General features: G+C 39.3%; 1 protein-coding gene across 19 annotated transcripts in view; it reads left to right on the top strand.

Annotated features, from left to right (window-relative positions):
* The window catches only part of DLG2 (discs large MAGUK scaffold protein 2), a 1,039,246-nt gene extending 1,021,784 nt beyond the window's left edge, over window positions 1-17,462 (top strand). For all 19 annotated transcript variants that reach the window (XM_027677513.1, XM_027677512.1, XM_027677530.1 and 16 more), the window contains 6 exons: window positions 3,344-3,394; window positions 4,150-4,251; window positions 5,210-5,382; window positions 6,093-6,202; window positions 10,450-10,541; window positions 12,161-17,462. In XM_027677513.1, coding sequence (XP_027533314.1) covers window positions 3,344-3,394; window positions 4,150-4,251; window positions 5,210-5,382; window positions 6,093-6,202; window positions 10,450-10,541; window positions 12,161-12,267 — 635 coding nt within the window. In that variant the 3' untranslated portion in view covers window positions 12,268-17,462. The remainder of the gene's footprint in view (window positions 1-3,343; window positions 3,395-4,149; window positions 4,252-5,209; window positions 5,383-6,092; window positions 6,203-10,449; window positions 10,542-12,160) is intronic.
* Window positions 17,463-18,476: the final 1,014 nt, after the last annotated feature.

The following is an 18,476-nucleotide window of genomic DNA, read 5'->3' as shown; positions in this document are numbered from 1 at the left end:
TTACATTTAGGAAAGTTTCCTTTTTCTTTCTTCTCTTTTCTTAATGTTTTTCTTTTCTTCTCCTTTTTGACTTGATGGCATTTTACTGAAAGCAAGGGATCATGCCAAAATCCTATAGAAAGGTCTTTTGCTTTTTCCTCTTTGTGTTTTATGTGTTAAATATCACGAAGATTTCCTAGACCAATACAGCTAACCTGTGCTAATTAAGCCATTAATGTGGGTGGTAAATGAGGCTTAGGCAAATGATAAATAAGAACCTGTGTCCTGATGGATTTCATACTGTGTCTCACACCTCAAGGTTATAGCAATCCAATTATTGATTGACTCTAGAGCTCTTCACTATGCTTAATACTTTATGGACTGATTCAAAACCATGCAGTACTGACTGAGTAGAGATTATTAAAGAAGACCATCTGGTACAGCTAACATGCATAATAGCCTCTGAGGACCTACAGGGTTTTTTCTGGACAGTACTTGGCAGGATTTTATTCACTTACAAATTTGAGCTCCTGAGTCCTTTTCCCAGAAAAGAAAAATAATGGAAACAGTACAGCTTTCCCCCATACTTGCACTCTATGTTGAGTCTGGAACTCAGGACTGAAGACGCTTACCTCAGGAAGATGTCTGTCTTTAAGTCCCTGTGTATCACAGTCAGCCTCAAAATTTCTCCTTACTTGATGCAACCCTTTCCAATGGCTTAAACTTCAGCACAGTTTGAGTAGGCTGGAGAATTTTTCTTTGCTTTCAATATGGTCACAGCTTTACGAGACTTCTGTAAAACAACAGGCTCGTTTCTCTCCCTACTGATAGTGTGGATGTGCCAACAACTTTAGCATGTAGACATGTCTACCAGAGACTGGGCAAAAGAGAAGGTAAAATCTGTGCTGGCTTATCAGTGCTTATAAAGCTGTGCCAAAGCCAAATGTTAGTTTACAGTTTAAAAAAAATAAAATTTTGAACATTAGTGGCAGAGCGATTGTCTGTTTTCCTTCATTTGCTATTAAGAGTGTCACTCCAATGAGATTCTGCTGTTTAAATGTAGGTATCTGCATCTGACATGTTTTTATGGGACAATGGAGACAAACACACCCTTCTGACTTTTTCTCTCATCGTAAAGTAGACATCTAAAACAGGTCAGATGACTCATGTCTTAGAATAGGCCCTTTCCTATTTGTAGGTAGCCATTGGCTCCAAAGGGTACCTAAGGACTAGTTCAGACACAAGCACTCACGCCTCAGGTTACTGAAATAAAACCCCTGCTGTGGATCTGTATCCATTGAAACAAGTTTTTTAAACTTTAGGATTGTATTCATACAAACAGGCTCCCCTCCACATGACTGGTCCGTAATGGCTTCATCAGCCACCCCAAGATTGACTTTCTCAGGCTGTCAGAAAATATAGCCTTGGCTCCTGTGGGATGGAGGGAAGGCAACGCAGGAGCACCCTCATCCAGCCTGGAGAGTGAATCATTTAATCTCCAGTGGAATGGGACATCCTGACTTTTACATCACCCCTAAAATTTCCAGAGAAACTTAAGGGAAAATAATTCATCTGATGCATGAAAACTGGTGTAACAATAATCATATTATTTTAACTTCACAAAAAGCCAAAGTTAAGTGATTACAATATCAAACATATGCAAATAGAGAAGAAAATCCATTATTCACACTCCTCATATGTTATGTGACCTTTTCCTCAAAAGCTGTCTGATCTCTTCCTTTTATTAAAAATTATGTTCTCTCCTTTGCTACTTCAGCACCATTGCTGGGCTGGAGTTGGTCCTATGTCAACTGTCAGTTTTCCCTCTCTCCTAACGCATCAGTACAGTTTTTTCTTTCGTTTTCCAATTATTGTCCTCAATTACAACATTATTTTTACTTTTACTTTCTTACACATTTGTCACAGCTGCCTACATAATACATCACAAAAAAATTACATCCATCAATATATTAGACTCATGATGTGGGAGTCAGCTTAAGATTAAATCACAAAAAGTTTTATATCTTCTTGGGAGCTAGGCATTGCATCCAACACAAAGCTTTTTAATATAGTTAGTGGAGCCTCAATAGCGACTCAGACAGCAGTCAGACTACTTCAATGTGAGGTGTACCCACCTCTAGACCCTACATATATTTCCATCAGGCATCAGGTAGTGCTGTTCCCCTGTATGTACACACTTTGGTTTGGCAGGAATAATGTAACACAGGCTCATGTGCATACAAGCAGATGAAATGAGGGCAACCCTGTCTATTTTACAAAGCACTGGTGTCCGTTATGATACTTTTTCTTCTGTAGTATCTAAATTAGTTGCAAAATCCTATCTGTGGATCTTCTCCAAGACAAACCCTGAACTGAGTAAAAGTAAAATCATCGTTTTAAACTTTGCTAAGTCTAAATCATATTTAGAACCTACCAGAACCCTCAAGTATGTGGCAGTGACCCAGAAAAAGAAATGTGCAGGAATTATTCATGCATTAGGTGAAGAATCCTCCTCCTTCTCCTCCTTCACTCTCTTTCAGGAACTGCACACCTGCACCCAAATTGTAGCCCATGTAATGCCATTTGTTCCTCATGGCAAATTTATCTGCTTTAGTTCCCTAAACATCACCATGAGGAAACAGCACTGTCCTAACAGGGGCAGAGGGAGGATAAGTGTGTAAAATATGATGCTGTGAGACCTTCTCTGAAGGTATTCAAAACCTGCCTAGACATGTTCCTGTACAACCTGTTCTAGCTGAACCTTCTTTAGCAGGGGCGATTGGACTAGATGATCTCCAGAGGTCCATTTCAACTCCAACCATTCTTTGAGTCTGTGAATTGTATTCAGGGAAGGGAGAAGGGTCAGAAAATTGCTTGTAGCTAGATGTTAGGCTGTGGATGAACTAGACTGTAGAGGCTATGCAGAGAAGAACAGTCAACCAAAATGTATTTGCGTTTATACATATGGGTAAAAAGTGTTCCATCTAGGTAGCCTCTGGATTTGCTCTACAGCAACATGTTAGGGCCTTAACAATAAGACAAGAGAAAGAATTGCATCTTAAATTTCTGCACTATCATTGTAAACAGCCTTGCTATCAAATCAATAAATAAAGCCTTTTTGCCCATCATTGAAAAAGCCCAATTTCAGTAAACAGCATTGAAAGACTTGGCAGGGGAGGGAGGGGAAGGGAAAAATCATTCTCTACACCTGGAAGTTATGATGGGCTTTGGAATGGTTCAGGTGAAAGGCTTATCAGAGAGACGTGTCTGTCTCAGTCTGTCTCTATGTGAAGCATTTTATCAAGCTTAAGTACTCCATGTGTTTCTTGTCAGCTTCAATCTCTTCTCTTTCTTTTCTCATCAGGAGGCCAAGAAGACTGCATCCTTTCTTATGAACCAGTCACAAGACAGGAAAGTAAGTTTCATCTGCTTTTCTACCACTGTTCCTTATATATTTCATTTCACAGTTTGGGGGCCATCAGAGCAGTAAGCCTTGCTGTGCCAGTCCCAGATTCTCTGTGGCTTCTTTTTCTTGGACACTCAACCTATCGCATATGAAAAAAATTATATAAGGATCTTCCTTGAAAGCTCCCACTTCCTAACATTCCCAGGACTGTCTCCAGTATGCTCTCATGGGCTTTATTAATACATACGTTAATCAATCTACAAAATATTGATGCAGATTTTCTAGATTTACTGAAATATTGTTACATGATAGGTCTTTGTTATTTTGCTTTTCATGTGATATGTGCCACTACCCAGTGTAGATGAACCCATGGGAAGGCAACTGAAACTGGGAGTGCACTCACCTGATTTAATGGGGGATGCACTCGTATAACTACAGGAGAAAGAAATGCTACAACAACCTTTCCATGCCTCATGGAAGAGTCCATCTGCAAGTATTTGGGAGTGGCCTCCTTAAGCGATAGCAAATATATATGCTTCTACATAATCATTTGACCATGTGCATGGATCATCACAGAGCTCTGCAGTGGTGCTAATTCCATTTCCTTATTCATGTCAATAAATAAAATATTGATCAATAAAATGTGCACCTAAGTTTTTACTTCATATATGAAAACAAAAACTATGGTTAGTGCATATTTAGGTAAATTTATTTATTATTTACGAATAAGATCATCAAAATGTGCCTTTCTTTTTGTTGTTCAGTTAATTACACCAGGCCGGTTATTATTCTGGGTCCTATGAAAGATCGGATCAACGATGATTTGATATCTGAATTCCCTGATAAGTTTGGATCATGTGTACCACGTAAGTATGATTTTACTCCTAGTTCTGCAGCTGAGTGAGCTGTATCCCTTGGTGCCACACATTAAGTAAATTTCTGTGAAAACAGTATGCATAAACCATATGTAGTTGAGTTTCTCAAAGGTCACTTTTTCATCACACAGAAAAGGAGAAAGGAACAAATAAATAAAATTTTAACAAAGGTTGTGAAGGTCTGGAAAATATTTCTCAAAAGAATTGTCTCAAAAGCTCTAGGACTTTTTTAAACGAGGAACTTTCTAGTCACTAACTCAGTTTAGTAATCAATCCATCTATGGTTTCTTAAATAAGATATGTTTGAAATACTGGTAAAATGTAAAATGGTTCGGCTCAATTGCACAGCATCCACCTATAAAAATATGGAATAATCTGTGAATTGTGTGAGATCTAGACTGTTGAATCTGAAAGCAATGTTAGACCCTAAATTAAACAGAGTATTTATATCTTGGATCATTAGAACTTGCTATCTATTTCAGGCCCTGATTGCAGTTGTACTTCATTTTAAACTGTTGTCGCTGCAAACAGGCTACCTTAAAACTGCTAGAGGTGAGAACCGAATCAGGCCTATAAATAAGGCTAAATTGATGAGATTGGAATTCATTTTATCATCATGATAACATTAGATTTACAATCTGGAATGCATATTATATTTGAAGGTTTTTTGTGATCCTGCTGAAAAAAAGTGGAATTCTGGTAAACCCTAATTTTATTTTAGCCTGTATTGATTGGAGGTAAACATCAGAAGGTATTACTACAAAAAGACAGCCTTATTGTCATGACTCCATTGAAAACAATATGTAGTAGCCAAAATCTACTCTCAGATGTGGAGTGCCTCCCCTTAGAGCAGATCCAGCATTGCCCACTGAGCAAGCCTTCATTGCTGCATTTTTTGCATTAAATGTTTTTGCAGACTTCTTTATCTTCCATCTTTTGTTTCGTGCAGATACCACACGGCCAAAGCGTGACTATGAAGTGGATGGGAGAGATTATCATTTTGTCATTTCAAGAGAACAAATGGAAAAAGATATCCAAGAGCACAAATTTATAGAAGCTGGGCAGTACAATGATAATTTATATGGAACTAGTGTCCAGTCTGTGAGATTTGTGGCAGAAAGGGTAGGTTGACACTAGTTTTATTGCCTATACAACATGATCTGATTTGTTTCCATATTGTGTCTCAGACATGATTCTCTGGCAAAAACAGAAAATATCTGCAAAATGGCATCCTAATATTTATAGGCTTTATAATGACTCCACAAGTGGAGTCTCTGCTTTGAATTATGTCATCCTTGACACTTCCTGTACTTGGATGTAGTTCCATGGATTCAAGGTTCTAATACAGTGCCTCAAGTACACCCCAAAACAGCCTTTTCTCTTCCTTCTGTAAGACAGGTAGATAAACTTAACTCACTTTCATAGAGGTAAAAGAACAAACCACAGAAAGATTACATTATTTGTCTCTGGTAACATGGGGAGTCTTCGACATAAACAAGAACTTATTTAACCAGTAAGAACATGGACATCATATTAACTTTTATGAATTGATTTTCCTCATCTCAAGAAAATCCTCCTGCCCCTATGAATTTCCTCCCAGGAAAAAATAAAAGCCAAGTTTGTTTCCATATCATCAGTGTATATTTTGTATTAGCACCAAAGTAAAGGAAAGAACATAAAGTAGTAAAGCGCATGCCCTGGGCTTCCCCCTTCCCTGGTGCGCCAGTAATGGCCCCGTTCCAGGGCACTGTGTCTCAGAATTGCTTCCTATCTTTTGACTGATCTACAGGAAACTCTGCAAAAATAAACACATCCTCATCTGCTTCCAACAGGGCAAGCACTGTATACTTGATGTGTCAGGAAATGCTATCAAACGACTACAAGTTGCACAACTCTATCCCATCGCTATCTTCATTAAGCCTAAATCATGGGAGCCTCTGATGTGAGTATAAACTTCTTCAAGCGTTTTATTTTTCAGGGTACAATCTCAAGTGGTACCACACAGGTCTTGAGTCTACATTTTGCCTGTTCTCTATAATTAGTAATAATGAGGGAAAGCAGTGTAGACTTGTCCTCACAGCCTGTCATCCACTGTATCCTGGTATCTCCAGGAACAAGCCAGAGCTGCCTTTGAACCTTTCAGACTAGGACATGTGGGCTTACATGCTGGACCATGAAGCACTCCCTACCAGTGCTCAGTATACTTGCTCCAACCTGTGCAACAAGTTCACCAAGGACTTGTGTAGCATGGCTTATCCCATCCAGCCTCAGGTGCTCCTGGGTTGTAGAGTCTGGTCGAGGGCACAAACCAGAGGGTTAAACCTGCGCCAGGTTTGAGGTGTGTGCTTCTTCATGAAAGCCCTTCATTTGCCTGAAGGCCTGTAAGAGGATAGGCAAGGAGCCATGGGACTGGAGAGGGGCAAATGTGACACTCAAAAGAATGAAAGAAAAGGCACCAACTTCATGCTGTCAAGGCTCACCGAGGTGACATGAACTTTGGGGGATAAGATTGAAACTCAATATAAGATCAGTAAGATGAAATTCAGCACAAAGGGGAGAAAATTAAATGCAGGAGTACAAACGGAATAATTAAGCTATAGCACTGCAGAAAAGCATCTGGCAGTTGGGGTGGATTACACAGGAATTTGAATGGATGGCTAACGGTTGCAAAAAAGGAAACCGCCACTGTAGGCTGTATTCATGTCAGTATTGTGTAATGACACAATAGACAGCTATTTTGTTTTACTGGGGATGGATGAGGCCTCAGCTGTAGTGCTGGCCTGGTTCTTGGTTCCACCCTGCTCGTGGAGGAGGAATGAGCATTATCTAGTGTCACACAGAGAAGGCTGAGGAGGAAATATGGAATTGATCCTCATACCAATTAAAGCTTAGGATAAAATATATTGTTATCAAGTTTTTTTCCATGTACACTCAAGGTAATGCAAGAGCTATCGGCTTACTTTGCTGTGATAGGAATGAAATTTTGACCTCTGTGCCTTCCCCTCACCCAAGGCTCTGCAAAGGCCAAGTAATGCCATATGTATGTGTTTCACAGGTAAAATGAAGGCACCCACCCTCCTGTAACTCTGTACCCACAGACATTGGTCACAGAGCTGGAGAATTCCAAAAGAACCCATCCCATGAATGTGCATTCTCCCTGGCCCTGCCTTTTGGCAATGAGGTTGTTGAATGTCCAGTCACATTACAGGGAATGATGCACAGTATGTGGTACTTACGTAGCCCCATTCTGACCAAAAGCCATCTTAGACTGGATGACTTCCTGACATTTCTTCGAGCCCTGCAATTCAATTGTATTCTGATTTTTATACTATACGGAAGAAGGGTTGTCTGATAGCCTACCTTCTACATTGGTTGTTTAACATAGATCTTAATGTACAGTTTTTGCATAAAACATTTCCATTATTTTTTTAATTCTGGCACTGCCTCTGGAAAGATTAAAAAAAAAAGTAAATAAAAGTGGCCCTTACTCTGAAAAATACATCAGGCAGAACCAGAAAAGTGGCAATAACGTAAAGGCTTCATCGATTTAATGTTAAAACAGCAAATCCTTGAACAGATTGACTGAATGGTGTTATGAAGACACAAAATATTATGACAGTTATCCTGTTGTTGAACCAAAGCAATAGGCAATAAAACAAGTGTGTTGTTCAAGAAACAACTGGATGTGGCACTTAGTGCTATGGTCTAGTTGACAAGGTGTTGATAAATCAAAGGTTGGACTTGATGGTCTTGTAGGTCTTTTCCTGTTCATACAAATAAGTTGAAAGTTACTGTAGTAGCAAAGTCAAAACATAAAGGACAAAAAATTTCTAATCACAAGATGCAGAGAAACAATAAGAAAAGGTTTATTCTTTCAGCAAAATTATCACATAAATTTGTAGTCTAACTCTCATTTTATGCATATGCTCTTTTGCATCCATCTGACAGAGGAAGTAAGAAGAGTGAAGGGAACATAAATTAAGCTTGCTCCTTCACTTGAAATTTGGTTATTGCAGGTTTTCTGGAAATACCCTGCTAACACTTACAATCACAATGATGGAAGACTATAAGGGGCTATTGGATGTAAAAGCAATCAGAACACATGGCCATTGCTGTAAAAAAACTGCTCCATCACCCCTTCCTACCTCCCTTCCTCCCTTCCTTCCTCCCTTCCTCTCTCCCCACCCCTACACAATTCCACCTGGTTTACTCCCAAAGGCATCCTTGCTGGTACCCTTCAATCAGGCTCTCTCTCTAGAGGAAGTAGGACAGTGTTGAGATCAGGGGGATGAGAAATAGAAGCAAGAAAAAGCCTGCCTGGGTGAGCTCTTCACTGGGAGAAGAGGAAAACCATGGAAAATATGCCTGGAGGATTATTTTGAATTCACGAGCTGTGCAGGTCCTTGACTAGGAAATAAAAAGAAATAAAAGGAACTACAGTATGACAGCACTTTTAATTCATCATGAAAAATAGTTATCAGGGTCCTCCCTTTTCTCCATCCTCTCTCCTGAAGGCACAGGACAGGCAGAGGCATGAATACAACTAGTGCAGTTTTATACCCCAGGCAAATCTATAACCTGAATGTGTAAGGCAAATTTGTACCTATTTCAAAATAATTCCTATTATAAGCATTTGTTTGTATTTTTATTTGTATTAACTCTTCTGCTAATTCAAAGATCCTGAGGAAGACTTCTCAAAAATTTACCAGAAATAGATCTGGAAGGAGGAGGTTGTTAGCACTACAATATTGTCTGAAAATTTCATTAAGATGAAAATGTTAAGTTTGGCTAAGAATTTGCAATGGAATGTCCCACTTCAAGACAGAGTTTTGGTTCAGTCACCTAAAGAGATGTTCGAGTAGGTGTAGCTGATAAGTCTGCCTGACCTCAATTAGATAGCAGTCTTTCCACTCAATAGAATAAGTAGTATTACAAATTTAGCAGGACAACACACATGTTGGCAAATGCTAAACCTATCTATATAACCTAAAATTACTGTCATATATTTTTTAAGAAATCTTTCTTACCTTCATTTTATAAACCTGCTTTCTCCATTGCCTTAGTACTTCCAGAGAGATTGTTCTAAGCAGTGTTCCCAGCTATATATGCTTAGTTATATAGGTAGGCAGCAATAAGCCATTTCTAGAAACACATTTTTGCATCCTAGACATCTGCCAGGGTGTTTTTCGGAAGCCGGGTGAGAGTCAGTTGTAGCAAGTTCGTACTGTTGTACCCTTCATAGATCATTTTTTTTTATGCACCGTAATGCACATAATTTCCTACGTACATCACCCATGTCATATTGTATGCAGTCCATTACCACATAATCATATGATTCAGTGCAAGGCATTAAGTCAGACTTATGTAGAACACAAGGTGCTCCCTTCTCTTGCTTTCCTAGTTGCCTCAGAAAATTTTCATCACATTTTAAGAAAAATTAATCCATGCTGTGACAAAATGCTAGAATGGGCAAACTCTATTTATTATTGACAATTAATTTGGACATCTGCAGGCATATGAATGTAAGGCTGTGAATAAGTACAAGCTTGATCATTGAAAGTATACAGTGGTATTAAAAGCTTAGCGTGCTCAGGCAAGACAACTAACTTCTTAAAGTTATTAAATAATGCTTCTGTTGAAACAGAAATGCTCCAACATATAACAAAACACTAAGAAAATCAGAATGTAACTGGCTGTTTATGTTTTTACATTATTGGTACCCAATAAGCAGTCTGTACAACATTATTCAGCTGTGGCAGCCAGCTGGTTGTGGGAGATAGAGAAGTTTCTGAAGGAGCTTCAGCTCTGGAGGCAGGAGTACTGAGTGCTCAAACTATAGGATGTGCTGGATACCAAACTTACTTATAGGTTCCTGATGTCTGAAGTCTATTTCAGTTAGTGGCTACCAGATTCAGGCCTTATATTTCGTTTGGCAATGTAAAGTATTGAACCCGAGACAAAAATTTACTGGAGAAATATGAAATGGAAAGTAATCTGAAAAAATAGTTTTGTGCTACATAAGAATGAAATTAAATTGAAAATACGAAACTGTCCCTGAACTGATGGAAGAATTTTACTGGTTGATTCTTGTATCAATCTCAATCCATCTGTGATTCAGTTGAACTTGTCTTTTGGAAAGCTGTTCTAGCAAGAATCCAAATTTTTTTATTACTTCCTTTGTGTTTCTAGGGAAATGAATAAACGTCTTACAGAGGAGCAAGCGAAGAAAACCTATGATCGAGCAATTAAATTAGAACAAGAATTTGGAGAATATTTCACAGGTATGTTTTTATTAATACCATTTTTTTCCCAAGATATAGTCTTTTATTGCAAAACAACTTGATCAGATCTGTCTCTGGCCTGGAGTATCTATCAGTGTAGTGTGCCCAGAGTAAGGACTTCTGTTTTGAGATTATTGTTTCCTTGAAATTCCAGAGCAGTTGAGGCACTCAACTTCTCAAAAGTTTGATGTCCTGGAGGAATATCTATGCCAAGGCCAATTGTACGATGTTTGAGAAGGTGAAATGCCATGTCCTGCACTTGGGTCACAACAGCCCCATGCCTCACTACAGGCTTGGGGCAGAGTTTCTGGAAAGCTGCCCAGAAGAAAAGGACCAAGGAGTCCTTTGAGACTGAGTCAGCAGTGTGCCCAGGTGGCCAAGATGGCCAAGGGCTGTACCAGCAATAATGTGGCCAGCAGGACCAGGGCAGTCATCATTCCCCTATACTGGGCACTGGTGAGGCCGCACCTTGAATCCTGTGTTCAGTTTGGGGTCCCTCACTGCAAGAAAGACATTGAGGTGCTGGAGCATGTCCAAAGAAGGCAATGGAGCTGGTGAAGGGTCTGGAGCACAAGTCTGATGAAGAGTGGCTGAGGGAGCTGGGGGTGTTTAGCCTAGAGAAAAAGGAGGCTCGTGGGGGACCTTCTCACTCTCTACAACTACCTGAAAGAAGGTTGTAGCCAGGGCATCAGCCTCTTCTCCCGGATAACAAGTGACAAGGATGAGGAAATGGCCTCAAGTTGTACCAGAGGAGGGTTAGATTACCTATTAGAAAAAAAAAAATTCACAGGAAAGGTTGTAAAATATTGGAAAGGACTGTCCAGGAAGTGATGGAGTCACCATCCCTGGTGTTCAAAAAACATGTGACTATGGCACTTGAGGACATGGTTTAATGGTGAACATCGTGGTGGGTTGCTAGGTTGACAGTTGTGTTCAATGATCTTAAATGTCTTTTCCAACTTTCACAATTCTATGATTCTATGAATTTGATTCCATCCCTGACACAAAACTGCTTTTAATGAAGTCAGAAAAAATGTTGCATAATTGCATTTGTACAGACCAGAGAAATCCTCACTAGTTTAAGAGAAGAGCTCAAGCTATGGACCATAGGAGGGAAAGAGAAGGGCACCTTCTCCCTGACCTGAAAAAAAGCAAGATTTAGGACCTGCTCTTTTAAGACCTGCATTTCCTTTGGGCAGGTTTAAAAAGCTCCTTCTCAGGGACTGGTATTTGTGGATAACCATTAGAAGCCCTCAGTTGTCCCTCCACGTGCTGACAGTGTACATAATCTGAACTGCAGTTCCAGATTTCTGCTGGGGGTACACAGAGTTATGGAGAAAACCACTGTGTTTTGTGTTGAAGATGCTTCACCTTCTGTCAATTTGGGCCTGATCTAGTTAACTTTTGCAGCCAAGAGTGAATTTATTATAATCAGGTCAGACAAATTGGTTTGAACTTAGTTGCTGTTTGCAGGGGTATGACTTTTCCATAATCAACATCACAGTATGCCAGTATTCCTTCTCATTCTGTCGGTATCTATGAGTATGCTGAAAATCTGCTGACACTGGATGCTGTATCTATCAATTAAAAGAAGTATTGATATGTTTTCTCTACTGCAGCTATTGTCCAAGGAGATAGCTTAGAAGATATATATAATCAATGCAAACTTGTAATTGAAGAACAATCTGGGCCTTTCATCTGGATTCCTTCAAAGGAAAAATTATAAATTAGCCACTGCACCTCTGATTACGACGGGAGAATATTTAGAAGAAAACTATAATATACTATTTGGAGGCTTTCCTGTTTTTGTTGCATTTATGTTCTTTGCAGTCAATGTGAATTTTGATGAATGTACAACACAAAGTGTTTGAAGCCATGAAGGACACTGATGGGTCAAAGGGTAGGAACAAAAAGACTTCTACCATATAAAGCAAATCTGTTGTGTGCTCAGAGCACCAGTTGTAGGTATAAACTTTTGACACAGAGACCCTCTGTCAAGGGGAGCTAGCCACCTCCTGTGCCCATGCGGACATTTTGATCGATTTTGATGGCTGAGCTCAGTGTTTTGATTGCTTTAAAGAGAAGTTCCCAGCTCTTGAACCTCATATAGGGCTTGATCCTGCAAGGCGCTCAGCACTTAACCCCAATTCCTACACATGAGTAGCCTATTGACTTGGAAGCACTTGCAATCCTTCCCTCTCTGTTCAGTTCCATCAATTCCAGTAGGACTATTCATGTGCTCAAAGTTAAGCACAGGCTTAAGCATTTTGCTAGATCAGGGCCACACGCACCTTGCAAAATCAAGCTCAGAGTACTTGGTCCACTTCTTACTGAGGTCACTGTTAGGACTCTCTGTGACTTGACTGGGAGGTGGGTCCTATTCTAAGCTTGTCATTGCATATTTGTAGTTGGTACACCTCGACTTTGGTAACTATGCACATCTTTTGATTTCTGAAACCAAGTCAAGCATTTCTTTTTTCCCCTTTGAAAACACTATTACATCAGGAACTAATAACAATATGGTTTATTTTAATGGTGTTTGGGTGTGGGAGAGGATGGAAGCATTTCACATCACACACACGTGCACACAAATACATTCCCATGCGGACACACACGTATGAGGATTCACAGCACCTATGTTGACAAGGAGGGATACAACTGGGAAAAGCTTTAAAATTTTTGATTGTCTATTTTATCATTTATATTGATAGAAGGCACTTAAAGATGGAATAATTTATAAAAATAAAAATATATTGATGTATAGAAACTAATTTCTATAGGTAAAAATGTTTTTGTGAAGATATTTTGTAAAGATTAATTAATTGAAAGATTAAATATTTACACCCTTGTACGACTGTAAAATGTAAAGAGGACCATCAAGTTGCATTATCCCTTTTCCGTAACAGATTCTCTATTATTAATTATGAGCAAGATAATTCCTTAAATTGTAGTACTTATTTTGTTTTTCCTTCAATTTAATCCTCTTCCTTGCCTCTATTTAATCATGATGAACTCCTGTGGAAAGATCTCTTTAACTGACTGCCCTGTAGGACTTTTCTGAACACAAAAGGATAATGCATCTTTAAATGGAAATAGACAACTATTCAGAAGCAAAATATCAATGCTTAAATTCGGTTAATAATGTCTCTCTTGGGAGGGAGGCACCCTTCGCCCCCAAATGTTTTATGATTCTTCCTGTTTCTTTCAAGGAAATAACAAAAGTATTTGATCTTTCCTCTATTTGCAGGCAGGTCACCAACTAACCTATATCTTCATTCATTTCACAGTCAACAAGGGTCTTAAAAGCGAAAACTGAGGCAATGGACGTTTGTGAGGGATTTGGGGAAAGTCTGTGGAATTGCAGTTTGGGGTGCATGGAAAGGGAGAAGGAGATATTTCTTTCTTGTTTCGCACTGCCCTTCCTTTGTATACTGATGCCATTCTTCACTCTGACTCACAAGGGGACAACTGCAAAAATGCTATGACAGTAAACTGAATTGCCTTTGCTGCTGCTGGACCATGTTCTCTGTAAAACCCACACTCCTGCCTGCTGCACTGCAGGAGTGCAATGCCTATAGCTGGTGGCTGTAACCCTAACGCTTAAGGATGTTTTAAGGGCAAATGCTAAATAGACTCCTCTGTTACTTGTCTATTTGAAGCTTACATTTCTACACCCTGTCGAGCTGACAGGTATACCCAGCCAACTTCCGCAGACAGCGTGATGAGCTGGATGTTTGCAAAAGCCACCAGCAGTGACAGGGTTAAAAATATGGGCATTTTAGTGGCCCTGAGGGGGCCTCCTAAGCTTACTGCCCAACTATGGTAACTTTGAGAAGTTCACACTTCTTTAACTACTATTTTTCTTGCCTGGTCAGCGCAGATTTCTAAACAAGGGTTTCAGTTAAGTCTCCAGAAGAGCTTTGTAATCAGAAGGGCTAGAAACATTTATTTATTTTTTTTTAAACAAAATATAAATTAATGAATGCTTTGATTTTGGATAATTCTGCAAAAATCCACAGAGTGACCCCAGATCTTTGGAAGCCATGAATTTTTCCATGCTGGCAAAATACTATTGCCCCAGGTTGGGAAATAGCCCACCAGACCTGAAAAACCAAGTATCCTAAAGCAGGAACTTCATTCTAATTTTCAGCTCTGTTTTAAGCAATCAATCACATTTGCTTCTTTGTTTCTTAGTTCAGCATGCAGCCTTTTATGGTACTATCCTACTAGTAACTGTTTTGCTTTGTCATGTGCTGTGCTTTAAGGTGAACAGTAACACTACGGCTGAGTACAATCAATTTTTCCATCAGTCCTTGGTTACTGTAGTAACATTATTTATTTTTCCCTGTCTGTTGTTCGTGCTTCCAATTTAGAGTTGACATTGCACTTTTTTTTTTTTTTTAAATAAAACGTATATTTAAAAACAAATCATCACAAGAAGCAGTGAGAGGTCTTATTTCCCTTAGGACTTGTACTCCCATTTGTTCTGTGCGTTAATGTTTTGCGTTTCATGTTTCAGCATCCGCAGAGCTGCAGTCCATTTTTGCATTGCAGCTGTTCAGATCATACTGGGTGGTAGTGGGAGGAGGAAGAGAAACATAAGACTCATGCAAAATTACATCTGGTGCAAAAAAAAAAAAAAAGTCCAAACTCACAACCCATAGCAACTGGCACCTGAGTCCATATTGGTGCTAACACAGCTTAGCATAATCAGATTCCCTTTCTGTCCATGTAAAAGACTTAGGAGCATCTAAACATGAGACAAATGCAAATGCTGGACCCTTTAGGAAAAGTGCCAGATCACACCCCTGGTGCTATATCTCATGTTCTGGCACAGTGTGTAGCACCATAGGGTCCAAGCAGAATCAAAATTACCACAGCTTTTTGTCCACCCATGAATGATCATGATGACATCTTGCTAGCTTTTTGCAGATGTGCAATATTACAACCTAATTATTTTTCCTTGCCACACACACAAAAAAAAATCTTCCATGCACTGACTCGTTGAGAGCTTGCTAACAGGGCTCAGTGAAACAGCACTCTTCACTGGTCTTAGGGGCTGAGCATCAACCAGTGAAAGAGCCTCTTTCTTGCTTAATCCCACTTCCTACAGAGGTGCCCTTTCCATGCTAGCGCTTTGTAATTTCTTTGGTAGTTAAGGGTGTTTCTAGATCAATATTCTGTGATGTAATTGTGTTTGTAGCTAGCATGGTTTGATGCTCTGGTGTGGATAGGATCCTAGGAACCACTCTGTGAAAATCAAGGATAAAAATCTCTCCATTGCACTGAAATGTCAAATCCTCATCCTGGAGAGTAGTGTGGAACCTGAGCTAATAACCACTAGGAGCCAGCAACAGTGTCCTAGGTATACAACATTCCCCTACCTATTTACATTAATTTTCTACAGAGAAATTTTTGGTATTACTCCTTCACTGTTACTTGCTCAGTCAAATTTTATTAATTTTTTTTCTTTTCTTATTTTTTTCTTCAAATTGTATTCCTGAACAGAGGGTTCAGTGAGTGACAACACATGAGGATATTTGTAGGAAAAATAGTGTTCATGAAAAAATTCTCAAGCTTCTTTTTCAGCTGCAGTTTTAAAGCCATAATATCTGCCATTTTCACAGAAAGTGGTCTTTTATCCTTCACAGCTTTTAATCTCAGTATTTTCTCTCTTGAACATTTTGTCTGCCATGTTATGTATGCAGTTCTCTATGTACTGCATTCAAGTGCTCAAGCCAATGCCTTGGTGGAATAAACTTTTTTTCCTATTCCATTAAAAATCAGACATCTTGTCAATTAGTTCAGAAATAAAAATTAAGTCATCATTATATTAAAAAAAAAGGCTCCCATTTTAGGGCACAAATCAACATCAAAGCTAGCAGCAAATAATATCTAAAATCTATACAGGATATAGCTAGCCTGCATCCTCTAATTTCAGTGGAGTCCATCCCATTTATACCATCTGAAGTTAAACACCCATCCTCCTCATTACACTGATTTTTTTAGCATTACAGTAAAACACCAAGGCCACCTGATTAAACAGCAGCTCATCACTTTCTTCATTATTTACTACTTATTTTACTGTAGCACCCAAAGGGCCAAGTCATGGACCAAGATCCTTTTGAGGTAGGTGCTGTGATATTGCTGAACAAAAAGACAGCCCATGCAGAAGGATTTGCAGAATGCTGCAGCCCCACTGACATCTTACCAAGAGCAATAGGAACCACCACCTCACTGGCCCTTTTGAGACTCTGTCTTTAAGGTGAAGAGCATGAGAGATGATCCATCATCTCTCATACCACATTAGCAGCTTATGGCCCTGACCTGTGGCCCAGGCAACTTTCCCTGATGTAACAGTGTTTCTGGGCATGAGTGGTAGCCAGCATCCCAGGCAAGATTTTTTTGGGGGAAAAAAAGCATTAAAAAAAGGAAAAAAAAAAACAAAGAAAGGAAAAAAGGCAACACTGTTGGCTCTTAGTGGGATAGCAACCTTTTAATTTCTGGATTTGTGCTCCTAAATTTGAATTGACCAGTTTGAATTTCTGAGTGTAGCAGCCTGTACTCACCAAGCTGCTCTATCTGACACACTGGCCGGCGTGCATCTCTTTAGCAGGATGTTTCTCAGTCTAGCTGTAGCGTGGGGTACTCAGAATCTGAACTGGAGTTTACAAAACACCCTGTCCAGCTTACACTCCTGTTATGTGTAAATACTCTGTGCATCCATTCCATTTGTGTAAAAAATAAAGCACACACAATTATAAAAATTGAGCTGTATATTTCATACTAGCTGTGTCCTTGCTTATTTACTCCGGTCCAAGCTCCCAGCTGTGGTTCAGTTGTAAATGCTTGATAGAGTGTTTATAAATATGTCATGAATTTTATTATAAAATATTAATATTAAAGCATTTTTACACTTTATAGCAAATGGATTCTTCACAAGGCATAATTTGTCTTTTTTCCTTGAAGCAGAATAGTAAAAGAGAAATATTATGCTTTTACTATGTCTTGAGACACTATGAGATCTATCATACAAGACAGACACAAGCCTGGAATTAGGATGGTGGTTTCAAAAATTACTGAAAATATGGTAACTTTTTTCTTTCTTGCACTACTTTTTTTCCTTCTGACTTCACATTGATGTGGAATTTGCCACCAAGAAGATTCACTCTGGTGAAGTACAGCCACTTTCTCCTTACCACACTTCATCTGTGCATTGGGTATCGTCAGCATCTTGGTGAATAATTATCAGAATTTTTTTCATAATTAAATCATTGTTCCATGTTAACAACATCACTGCACAGCCATGGGGATAAGGACTATAATAATTACATCCTTGTGAGCAGCTTAGTGGAGCGTAAACTCAGTTGTGCTACGGGATCCCAACAGCTCGAGAACCTTGGGCTTTTACAATTCCAGGAATGTCTTTGCAGATGGCTTGTGGGCTCCAGAGAGGCCATGTGAACATTGTCAGTCCCCAGCAGAGACAGGAACATGACAGGGACACTGCTTTTGACACACAGACGGTGCTATGTTCAGTCTGCAGAGGACCACAGAGCCTCCATATGGCTCTGGGAGCCAAAACTGACACTACAGGGAGAAAAACTCTGTCCACAAGATTTTTAGCTGCATAATCACAAGGATGGTTAATCATCTAAACATTCATTGTGATGCTTTAGATTTCTCCAATAGATTCAGAAGAGGGAGAGAATCCAAACAGTTGACATTGAAATGCAGATGAGCACAACTTAGGGAAAAAAAAAGTTAGAAAATTATTTTTGAGATGTCAGTCTGTTTACTGAGAGATTTTTCATATCAATAAGTTACTGGTCAAGCAACCTTAGCAACTACATAAAGTTGATTTCCTGGGCAGCACTTAAAAAGCAGTCTGTAGGTGGACTCATCATTACAGAGCAGGATCTCTTATTAAAGTAC

This window comes from Neopelma chrysocephalum, unplaced genomic scaffold (genome assembly GCF_003984885.1).
Source record: "Neopelma chrysocephalum unplaced genomic scaffold, ASM398488v2 Primary Assembly neopelma1_43, whole genome shotgun sequence".
NCBI lineage: Eukaryota > Metazoa > Chordata > Aves > Passeriformes > Pipridae > Neopelma > Neopelma chrysocephalum.
This window is presented reverse-complemented; position numbering and strand designations above follow the sequence as displayed.